Below are 12,183 nucleotides of genomic sequence, written 5' to 3'. Positions count from 1 at the left end.
ACCATAATTCTCAATGTCTCACACTTTGTGAGCGATTATCTTTCTGAATTTAATTTACTATTAATGAAATAGGCCTTGAAAATATATTGAACAGAACTGGTAAATCTGACAGATATGGGTTAAATAGACAATCTCTAAGGATTCACAAAGTTGCAGTGTGAATTTGACATGTGTGGCTTGTATGTCTTTGATGGATGTTAAAGCAGTTTTATAATAAAGCCTCTTTACAATTACAATTGGATTGTTCAAAAAGGAACACTTTTCACTTTGGATTCATGTGATGAGTACCAGAAAAGAATACTGTTTTCGATATGAATTATTCTTCTTTATCCTTTGGCAAATGTTACATACTGCAGTAAAATTGAAATCAGTATACTGTAAAAGTGTATGCCAAGGAAGGTTAAAGCTGAAACGGAAGGTGATAAATAAAATGATTGAATTTCAAATTTGGATCATTGTGCTCATTTATTCTTCAGCTGCTGCTCTCAGGGGCATTTAGAAGTCTTATAAAACGGCACAGGCACAATTCCTTCCTGGGCCTTTTCTGTGAAGAATTCTACAATTAGATAGAAGGAATCATAAAATCAAGCAGAAACAGTCTGGATCTTTATGATCATTAATGAGAATTGATTAGCAAATGTGTCCATGCAATTTTATTATCTTTACTTGTTCCTAAACATGTGTTATTAGCCAAGGGTAAACAATTTTAGTTTCACCACAACAGATTTTGCAGGCTCCAATTTTCTTTCTGCTACTGGAATACTGCTGAAATTCACATTTCATACTATTGTTCTGGACCCGCAGACTTCTTATTAATACTTCACTTCAGTGTGCTTGACTGGTTGCTGCAAACAAATGCCAATACGCAGTACTTAAAGTTAAGAGCCGATTTAGTGGAGGTATTCAAAACTATGAAGGCTTTTGAATGAGTGAATTGGGAGAAACTGTCTCAGCTGGTGGGAGGGACAGTTAGCCAAAGGGCAGCAATTTAAAATAATTAGCAAAGGACTTTGAGGGATGAGTAGATTTTTTTTCATTGAAAGCTATGACCTGAAAGATGATGGAAACAAATTAAACAAAATCTATACAATAGGGAACTGGATATATTAAAAAGGGAACATGGGTTGATTTCTGTGGGAAGGGAATAACTTGTTCTAAGAGGTACCATGGCATCAAGAAGTCTCTTTCTGTACGATGTGGTTTGATACTTAACAAAATTAAATGCACTTCATTGAGTACTTAACTAAAGATAGTTAGAATTTGTTCATTAAAAAAAATGCTTCATGATAGGTACTTAGTTATCAAAAATCAATTGTTTAAACAAATCAAAAGGTGAGAAATGGAAGTCACGTAGTTATTATTCTCACCACCTTACTGGGCACATTAGCTGACTATATTTTATGGATCCATGATAGCAGAAATGATTGAAAACAACAAACAAAAATAGGAATTAAAACTGGCTCTGACATTCGATAAGATTTCTTGTAATCACCAGTTGTAACTTTGGTAAGAAATCTACAGATCCTCAGAAAAAAAATAAAGTTTTTTAAAAATTACAGATATTTTGATATTGACAAAATTGCAGAAAAATATCTACCACATTGTAAGATGTCCAAATTTTATTTCGGATAGATTTGATGACAGTAATGGATTCCATTTGTTTAGATTGGTTCACTTTCCTGAAAGCATACTCAATTGCAGCAATTTGAGGTCAGAATCTCAGCAGCGAAATGAGAATGCTCTTCAAGCCAGCAGAATTGTAATTCACCACAATCTATAACCTCATGACTTGGTATGTCCGTCACTCACACATAACCATCGACTCTTGGGATTAATTTTCTTTGATTAGCAATGAAGAGTGTGACAGGAGGAGCAGCAGGTATTGCTACAAATGGAGCCTCAACCCAAGGAAGCTACAACAGAATACTGCGTGCATACTAAACAGTGAAATCAGCACGTTGTTGACAGAGCAGAGGTTATCCCAAAAGCAATGAAGCAGATTAAAGATTTGAAGTCCTGCCTTATAAATTCATAAATGGTGCTTTACAATTAAAGGAAGCTAAACTGAAAGTTGCTATACACCTAGCATACCATAGGGTGCTTTCTCATTTTGAAAAAATACAACTCATGGTGAGTCTAACCTGAGGGTCAAAGCAAGGAAACACTTGGTTGAAGATGACATTGTAAAGTGACAGTGAAATTGACATGAATAGAGGTCACTGGAAAACAATGAATTGAGTCTCTACAGCAGGTAGGAAGATGGTTGTAGTTGTTGGTTGCCAATTATCTTAGTTTCAGGATATCACTGCAAGAGTTTTGCAGGCTAGTGTCCTTGACCCAACCATCCTCAGCTGCTTAATTAATTACCTTCCCTACAACATAAGGTCTAAAATCAGGATGTTTAGTTCCATTCACCACTTAGAGATAATGAACAATCTGTGCTTTCATGTAGCAAGAGCAAAACAATAGTAAGCTTTGTGGTGATAAGTGATAAATAACATAGTGCCACATGAGCACTAGGCAATGACCATTTCCAACAACAATGCCTTTGCAATTCAATGGCATTACCTTGCTGAATCTGCAACCATCAGTATCCCAGAAGTATCAGCCACATAAATACTGTGGCGAACAAGAGTGGGTCAGAGGTAGATATTCCATAGTAAGTACTCGCTTACTGACTTCCTAAATCCCATCTACCATTCACATTGCACAAGTCTGATGGAATTATCTTCATGTGCCTGGACAAGTTCATCCAATAATGCTCAAGGTGCTATAAACCATCCAGGATGGAGCAAGTTGCTAGATTGACATTCGATGCATCACCTTAAACATTTACACACTCCACCATGGCCATGCAGAGTCAGCAATGTGCATTATCTACAAGACGCACAACAAGAACTTTCCGAGGCTTCGTCGATAACACCTTCCAAACTCATGATATCTGACACCAAGATGGTCAAGGACAGCAGATGCATGAGAAGAACACCATTTATGTGTTCCCCTCCAAGCCACATACCAAGTCACATATCACTGTTCCTTCACTGTTGCTGGGTCAAAATCTTGGATTTCCCATACCTTCAGGAGATAGATGGCAGACTCATCACCACCTTCTCAAGGGCAATTGGGGAATAAGCGTCTTCCCTGCCCATTACGCATGAAAGAATTAAACGATTACCAAGAATGCTTGTTAATCTATGACTGAATGAAAAAAAGTATTTTTTGTGATTATCTATGAGATCAAAAACTCAACTGAAAAGCATATGTGCTTCTTTGAACTTCACTAAACACAAATTGCAAGTGTGAAAACTTATTTAGAACAAAGAAGAACAAAGAAATTTGCACAGAATCTCTACAGTGTGTAAACAGGCCATTTGGCCCAATAAGTCCACACCAACTCTCCGAAGAGTATCCCAGCCAGACCCATTCCCATACCCTATTATTCTACACTTACCCCTGACTAATGCACATCGCCTACACATCCCTGAACCTATGGGCAATTTAGCAATTGCCTATGGGCAATTTAGCATGGCCAATTCACCTAACCTGCACATCTTTGTGTTTGTCAAATCCCATTTAAAATGTAATTATGTGATATTCTGATTGCTTCAGCAATACCGAGCAGTAGGGTCTTTTTTGAAAGAAGACCTTGATGATCATGTATCTGCACTGAACTAGAAAATGATTTTTTTACTGTGATCGTTGAAATTAATCTTCATAAGTTGAAAAATCCTCAATTTATAGTTGACCAGAGCATTTCTTAGCACTACATAATGGCATGCATCGTATACCATGGTTCACAAAGTATGGCAAGAATTATAAGTAAACATTTGTATACTGTGTCAGCTAGTGGTGTAACATTTTGTCTCAGCAAGCCAGTTCATGCACAAGCAAAATATTGTAAAATTTTTAAAAATCTTTCAACATAAGCATGCCAACAATCTCATTCCATTTCTTCTGATGGGATTTCTGATTCAATTCTTCTGACATATTTCAACATGGAAATAATCCAAGTTACTTCAATCAGCAACACTTCTCTACTGTAAAAACAAATGAACACAGGAGAGGGTAATATTCATTCCTACGGATAGATGCAATCTAAATATTAATTTTAATAGATTACGTTGACCTTTAACTTTTTAAGGTAGCTTTGTTCAGAAAAATGCATTGTGCCAAGAAGCAGAAAACCTGGAAGGAGCGTGCAGACTGAGGTCACACAGTCCAGTTTGTGAGTGAAATAGAACTATTGCACTTTTCAGCTCAGTCAGAGAGAATCAGCCCATTATTGCTCTCACTCTCTTGTTCTTGCTCATTCTCAGCAAAGAGCATGAAGTGAAAACCCAAAGAAACTTATTTGTGCAGGTTTCCTGAAGAAGATTCATTAGATTCTCCCCCACTAACTTCAGTAAAGGGAATTCAGCCAGATACAACTGTTACGGGAAGTCAATGCAATGCCCAACACTTCTGCATGCAGAATAATTTTGGTCACAGAGCAAAATTTGGGACAATCCATGACTCATCCTTTTCTCATGAGTTTAACTATTATTTGAAAGTACTTCAAAATTAACATACTGCTGAGTTTCTTTTGTCTCTCCTCTGAATTATGGGTATGTTAGTTTCTCCGAAGAGTAACATATTATTTGCCTGATTCAACCTATTTGTCTCCTGGTCTCTTTGCTTGACAAAATTTATTTTGAAGTCAAGATTAGAATGGCGCTGGAAAGGCGCAGCAGGTCAGGCAGCATCTAAGGAGCAGGAAAATCGATGTTTTGGGCAGGAGCCCTTCATCAGGAATGAATTTCTTATTAGTCATAAATTAGTTGATTGTTGTTGACGATAAAATCCTGGCTGACTTGTTGTCAATACCAAATCTGACAAAAAGTGACACTTAATAGTTTCCTGTGTCACCAAGCTGCTTAATATTACTTTTGTGACTAGGACTGGGACCAGAAAAGGTGCACCCTTCCACCCTCTGAAGTAACATCATTCTCCACCCTACTGCAGTAAAGGCATTAACAATTTTCAACACCAACAAATCCTATGCCCAATGAAGAAAAATGACAGTCTCTGCACAAAGCATACAAAAGTCAATAAATTTAGGAAGTGTCAATCCTCAATCTTCATCAACTTGCTCAGCAAAATTAATGAATTCAATGCTGGAAATATTGATGCAGATTTTGTGAAGAGTATAATCAATGACAAAGATGGAAATAAATGATAAATACTTAATAATGGCTGTTTATCTTTGTAAAATATAGATCATGTTTGCTAATTTCTTCTTTCACTCTTATGTGTTTTTTTCAGTGCTGCCCTTATTATGCATGAATAAGAAACAAGAGTAGACCACTTGGCCCTTCAAGGTGAAAGTGAGGACTGCAGATGCTGGAGATCAGAACCAAAGGGCGGCACGGTGGCACAGTGGTTAGCACTGCTGCCTCACAGTCCCGTGTCTGCGTGGGTTTCTTCCGGGTGCTCCGGTTTCCTCCCACACTCCAAAGATGTGCAGGTCAGGTGAATTGGCCATGCTAAATTGCCCGTAGTGTTAGGTAAGGGGTAAATGTAGGGGTATGGGTGGGTTGCGCTTCGGCGGGGCGGTGTGGACTTGTTGGGCCGAAGGGCCTGTTTCCACACTGTAAGTAATCTAATCTAATCTAAAAAAGTTAGAGTGGTGCTGGAAAAGCACAGCAGGTCAGGCAACATCTCTGCCATTCAGCGAGACCATGGTTGATCTGAGTTAATCTGAACGCTATATTCCTGCACACTCCCCATACTTTTTCAACCCTTAGGTTGGCTACCACTAGCTTGCAGAGTGCTATTCCTTCATCAGGTGGCTGTGGAACAGGATCTTAAGACACAGAATGTGTATTTTAGGATCCTGTTCCACAGCTACCTGATGAAGGAGCAGTGCTTCAAAAACTAGTGCTTCCATGTACATCTGTTGGACTATAACCTGGTGTTGTGTGATTTGAAACATCATGAATCAAAAAACAGATAAGTAGCTGTGCCATTGTTCGAAATCACTCCTCTCAAGGGTGTAACTGTCTGCTATATTTTGTTACATTTGAGAAGAGCCAGGCTGCAGTCAGGAATTCAGAATCACAATGATAAATCTAGATACCGACTCAGGGGTGCAACATGCAAGTGTCCTAACATAATGCTTTTAACTTGAATTCATCAGTGGTGCCCGCAGCAAGAGAGCTCAGTAATGTCTGGGAACCTGAAGCTTTGACAGTGGCGAGCCTATATTCAAGCCTATAGAGATTGGAAAAGTTTGTCTCAAGTATGAGTGACTCAATGACTCGCTGATCATGACAAACATGCAATTTTTTACTTGCATTGCCACTTTCAGGGAGCTATGGAATTGGATCCCAAGATCCCTCCATCTATCAACGCTCCAAAGGTTTCTGGCATTTTCTGTATATTTTCATCTTGCATTTAACCTTCCAAAATGGATCACCTCATTCTTGTCCAGATTAAATCCCATCTACATTCCAAATGTTCTATGTCTTTCTGCATTCTTGAACAACATTCCTCGACATCCACAACTTCAAGAGATTTTGTGCCATCTGCAAACTTACTAATTAGACCACCTATTTTTTCATCAAAATGTGTTCAGAGGCCTTGAGTCAGGAGAACCCTTTCACAGCTACTCTCTGTCTGCTATGATCAAGCCAATTTTGTATCCAATTTGCCAACTTATCATGGATTCCGCGCAATTTAATTTTCTGGACCAGCCTACAATGAATGTTCTTATAAAATGCTTTAGTGAAATCCATGCAGACAACAGCCATTGTCCTACCATGATCAATCACCTTTGTTGCTTTGTCAAAAAACTCAATCAGATTTGTGAGACAAGAAGTCCCCTACATAAAACCATGCTGACTATCCCTAATAAGTCCACTGTTCTCCAAATAGGTGTAAATCCTGTTCCTAAGAATCTTCTCCAATAATTCTCCACCACTGACGTTAGGCATTTAGGCCTTTAATAGCTTGGATTATCCCTGCTGCCCTTCCTAAACAAAGGAAAAAACATTGGCTAGTCTCCAGCCTCTGGGGCCTTGCAAGTGACTAAAAAGGATGCAAATATTTCTGACAAAGCCCCGGTAATCTTTTCTTTTGACTCCTTCAGATCCCTACAGGCCCTGGGGATTTATCTACTTTGATGCTTTTCAAGGCATCCATCACCTCCTCCTTCTTGAGATTGATGTGCCCCCAGAATATCAACATACCTCTCTCTCTCCACATTTCCACGACCCTTCTCTTATCTTACCACCATCCATGTCCTTCTCCTTAGTGAATACCAACATAAAGTACTCATTAAGGATCTCACTCACTTCTTGCTCCAGGCAGAAATTCCCTCTTTCATTCTTGAATGGATTGACCCTTTCCCTAGTTACCCTCTTGTTCCTAGTACATGTATAAAATGACATAGGATTCTCCTCGATCCTACTTGCCAAGGACATTTTGTGGCACCTTCTAGCCTTCCTAATTTCTTGTTTAGGCTCTTTTCTGCTTCCTCAAGGACCTTATTTGATTTTAATTTCCTAAACCTTACATATACTTCGTTTTTTGTGACCAGATTTTCAATTATTCTAGTCAACCAAGGTTACCAAATCTTGTCATCTTTACCTTTCATTCATGTAGGGACATGCTGGTCCTGAACTGTGACCAGTTGGCCTTTCAAAGACTCCCGCATGTCAGATAAGGATTTACCCTCAAATAGCCACCTCAAATCTAATTTCTCCAGTTCCTGCTTCATATTGTTGTAATTAGTCTTCCACCCAAATTAGCACTTTCACCCAACAACTAGTCTTATCCTTGTCCATAACTGTCTTAAAACTTACAGAATTATGATCACTATTCCCAAAACGCTTCCCAATGAAACTTTGGTCACCTGGCCAGGTTCATTCACAAATACAACATCTAATATAGTCTTTTCTCTAGTTCAACTACCTTCTTATTGTTTCAAGAAACCTTCCTGGATGTACCTAAAAATTCTGTCCCATCTCAGCCCTTGACTCGAAGGGAGTCGCAGTCAATTTTGGGGAATATTGACTTATGTTCAGTGATAAACCATTATTCAGAGCCATTACTACAAGGGAGGCATTTTAAACCAAAGAAGCCTAAATTTCATGCAAGTATGAAATCCAATTTCCTTAAAAAAAGTCCTTGTGTAACCAAAACGCAACTATAAAATTCTACTTTTTCTTTCAGTAACATGAAATAACCTAGTTAATTCAGAGTAGTTCAAACTTTCATTTTTCAATTTATATTTCAAATAAAATTTAGGTAGCTCTTTCAAGAGTTTTGAGAGGTTAGAATTTATATATGAACCCTGACAATTTAGCTGTTGGTCTTATTTTCTCAACAGTGACAAAGCTTGTGTATCTTCGGATAACAGGATGCATGGATCTGAGAATCCTGATACTAAACTGAGTTTCAATCTTCATTAAGATAAATACAAACTTCATTGTAGCCAGCTTTGTGTCTATTATGCCAGTTCCCTGGACCTGCATAAGTTGGCGGTCAAGCGATCAGGAACCATTTTAGGTTAGCATTTGGAACTACTTCTTTTGAAAATTAATTTAAATCTACAAAAGATCTCAGTAAAAACATTAGAGAAATTACAGCACAGAATGAGGCCATTCTGCCCATCACGGTATCGTGGATGAAAAAGATGAAAATTAAGCGAGATACTTCTTTTAATCCCAGCTTCAGCATTGGTTTGTAGCCTTGAAAGTCACAGTGCATCAGGGTAGATTGAGGTCACTTTTCAGCAATTTGGGCTGCAAAATCCAGACACCCACCATCCCATGGATGAAAAATATTTTCCTTCACACTTCCTCTGATCTAATCAGTTTAAATCTTTTTGCCCTATTAATTGACAGCTCAGATGGATGAAACAGGTTTTTCATGGCTTCTCAATCTAGGTTCCTCGACTTTGCAAGTCTCAAATTAGTCCACAGCTTCCCCATTCTGAGGAAAACAGTCCTGGTTCATTAATGCCCTTCAGGGGAGGAAACTGTCATCCTTAAGTGGACTGGCCTACATGTGACTCCAGATCCACAGCAATGTGAATGACTCTGAACTGCCTTCAGGGCAATTAGGGATGGGCAACAAATGTGGTCAGTGATGCCCTCATCCGGTGAAAAGATTACCTGTCCAATCTCTCCTTCTGGCTGCATTTTACAAATCCTAGCAACATTCTTGTATATCTTCTCTGCACGCTCTCCAGAACAATTATGTTCTTTTGTAATGCAGTGACCAGAGCTCAATACAAAATTCTAGGTGTGACCAAATCAGAATTTTTTTCATGGCATAAAAACAAAATCTTTCAGTTAAGCAAGGAATCAGTTGTAAGGCCAAAGTACTATAACAATTCTTTGTCTTCCATTTATTCAGCCTTTGAGGAGAAAGTGAGGTCTGCAGATGCTGGAGATCAGAGCTGAAAATGTGTTGCTGGAGAAGCGCAGCAGGTCAGGCAGCATCCAGGGAACAGGAGAATCGACGTTTCGGGCATAAGCCTGAAAAGGATTTCTGAAGAAGGGCTTATGCCCAAAACGTCGATTCTCCTGTTCCCTAGATGCTGCCTGACCTGCTGCGCTTCTCCAGCAACACATTTTCAGATTTATTCAGCCTTCTCAATTTTCACTGTCCACTCACTTTGTTTTCACCAAGGATTTCTAAAAAGCCTATAAAATTGGTGCACTCAGCAGTAAATTTAGAAAGTCTCATTGAATCTTCTTAATGGGGGGCGGGGAGGGGGGAGGGCTACAAGGGGTTGAATTGATAACCCTCCTGAGGAGGCCTCTTGCACAAAACTCGTCACATTGAATTTAAACATGGAAGGTGGTGGACTGCAGCTGGTTCCTCAATGAATTGCCACTTTCAGTCCTTTTTAACCAGCGCCCAGATCTGTTCACTTTGTCTCAGTTAAAATTCCCACCATTTCCCCATGCCAACTGCCAATGCATTCCCATCAACATTTGCTTGATTAAAACCAAAAACGGCATCTTAACATTCTGTAACTAATCTGTGAAGATTTGGTGCAGTAAAAACATGACTGAAGACAAAAATCTGATCCAGCAGAATTAGGGTCAGATTGATTGTCAGCCTAAAACACAAAACTAATTTCATGGATCCAAATCAAATTTAAGATTGCTGACCACTTTCATTAACCAAATCCCAGGCTCAACACCACAATTCACTCTTACAGATTACAATGTTGAGCGAGGTCACTTCTGTATGTGCATTACAGTTTTTAAAGTAGGAACACAGAAGCAGGTTATTCACTCCCTTAAGCCGGCTTCACCATTCTAGATCACATTTGATCACTTCCCTGAACACCGAGTAGCTATTCTGATACGGGCTCAGGCTGAATAGAACAGGCTTCACCTGAGATTAAATTGTTCAAAAAAGAAACAAATTGATTTGTTCCATTCCTAAAATTTTACACGAGTTTCATGCACAACTATTTTTCATCATTCTTTTTGCTGCTTAAATTATGAAATTAATTTTTGATTATTTGCGAAAGGTCATTTCTTCTGAACACCAGCATACTGTGTAACTTATTCTGGTATTAATTGTTCAAAGACTAGATATGGACCCGGGTTTGATTCCAGCCTCGAAACTGTGTGGAGTTTGCACATTCTCCCAGTGTCTGCACGGGTTTCCTCTGGGTGCTCCGGTTTCCTCCCACAATCCAATGATGTGCAGATCAAGTGAATTGGCCATGTTAAATTGCCCATCGTGTTCAGGGATGTCCAGGTTAGGTGCAATAATCAGGGGTAAATATAGAGTAACAGGATAGAAGAATGGGTCTGGGTAGGGTACACTTCAGAGGGTCAGTGTGGACTTGTTGGGCCAAATGGTCTGTTTCCACACTATACGAATTCTATGAAATGAAAAGGCATAGGAAGCATCACATCCTCAGACAGATGATTAAAAAAAACTTCAGAAAAGGGTATATATGGGAAAGCAAATGGAGAGGTGACAGAAATTTTTTTTGACAGCTTTTCCTGTCAAGAAATGCACTTTACAATTTTCTGCTGCCCAGCTGTCCCACTCCAGAGACACCGTGGCAAGTGCCAAAAATTTGGAAAATGAAAAATTCATGTCAATGGAGGCTCTTGCTCAAATACTGCTCATGAGTTTAGATGGAGCTTCTGACAAGGTGCAATTCTTTAGGTTTGTTGAACCAAAATGAAACTGTCGTTAGGGACATCAACTTCCTTTTTAAGCATATGGTGTATCATCTCAGGCTCATTTTAAGCCTACTGAGGAAACCAGTCAATCTAAATCCTTTACCTTGGTAAACAAAGTGGAAACCCCTGGATGACGCTCCACTTTTAGCGCTGAACCTGAGCAAAATCTGGTTTGATGTGGCCAGAGGCAGGGTCTCTCCTAAAGAAAGAAAATATCAAATTGAGGCTATAGAGCACAGTCATGTGACACAATAAACAAACAAAGCCATGAAGTTTTGTTTCTCTAATTAACTAAGAGAAAAATAAGGTCTGTCACTGAATCTTAAGCTACTTGGTGTACCTTGTTCAATTATAAAACTGAATAACTTTGGATACATATACAAGAGAATTTTTTTATCCATTTGTTAATTGATTTCCTTGGTGCAATGTTTTTCTAATCTTGAACAACAAATTTTCATCTCAGAGTCTCCTGTTCTCCCATCCATAACACACAGCTGAACTTTTATTCCAACTGCCTCCAGTTACAAGTATTATCATTATAAAGAACATGAAAAAAACAGTAGCAATGATGCTTTTCATATGTCATTTATGCTTTGCTACAAGTATTCAAGGTTACTGACGTTTACGGTTGTTCAAGGACTTCATAAATATGATTTGTATCACGAAGACAATAAGAGTTTAGAAGCTTTTATACCTATCAGATCAAAAAATATAAAATTAATTAGCGTTAAAAATTAAGATTTAGGGTGCTAAGTATTTAAGACAATGGCACACAATGTCCTGTGTCTAGTAGACTGAGTAAGGGTGCTGTAAGAGTTCAATTTGTTCCAGTTCACTCCCTGTTGAAGAATGCTACAAGATACCGCAGGTTGATCAGTGATTGTGGCTCTTGTCAACAGGAAGGGACAAAGGTTGGGGGCAGTATAAAAAAGGAAGTGATAAGATGTAAAAAAAAAGTGAAACATGTTAATTATGAGGTAGG

The 12,183-nt window shown here is 38.7% G+C and overlaps 1 protein-coding gene across 1 annotated transcript in view; it reads right to left on the bottom strand.

Moving 5' to 3' along the window:
- LOC122548600 (CUB and sushi domain-containing protein 1-like) overlaps positions 1–12,183 on the bottom strand; it is a 2,366,391-nt gene that overhangs the window by 332,518 nt on the left and 2,021,690 nt on the right. Inside the window, exon 34 of the mRNA XM_043687435.1 lies at positions 11,305–11,400. Coding sequence (XP_043543370.1) covers positions 11,305–11,400 — 96 coding nt within the window. The remainder of the gene's footprint in view (positions 1–11,304; positions 11,401–12,183) is intronic.

The sequence above is a fragment of the Chiloscyllium plagiosum genome, chromosome 3, assembly GCF_004010195.1.
Source record: "Chiloscyllium plagiosum isolate BGI_BamShark_2017 chromosome 3, ASM401019v2, whole genome shotgun sequence".
Classification (NCBI taxonomy): Eukaryota; Metazoa; Chordata; class Chondrichthyes; order Orectolobiformes; family Hemiscylliidae; genus Chiloscyllium; species Chiloscyllium plagiosum.
This window is presented reverse-complemented; position numbering and strand designations above follow the sequence as displayed.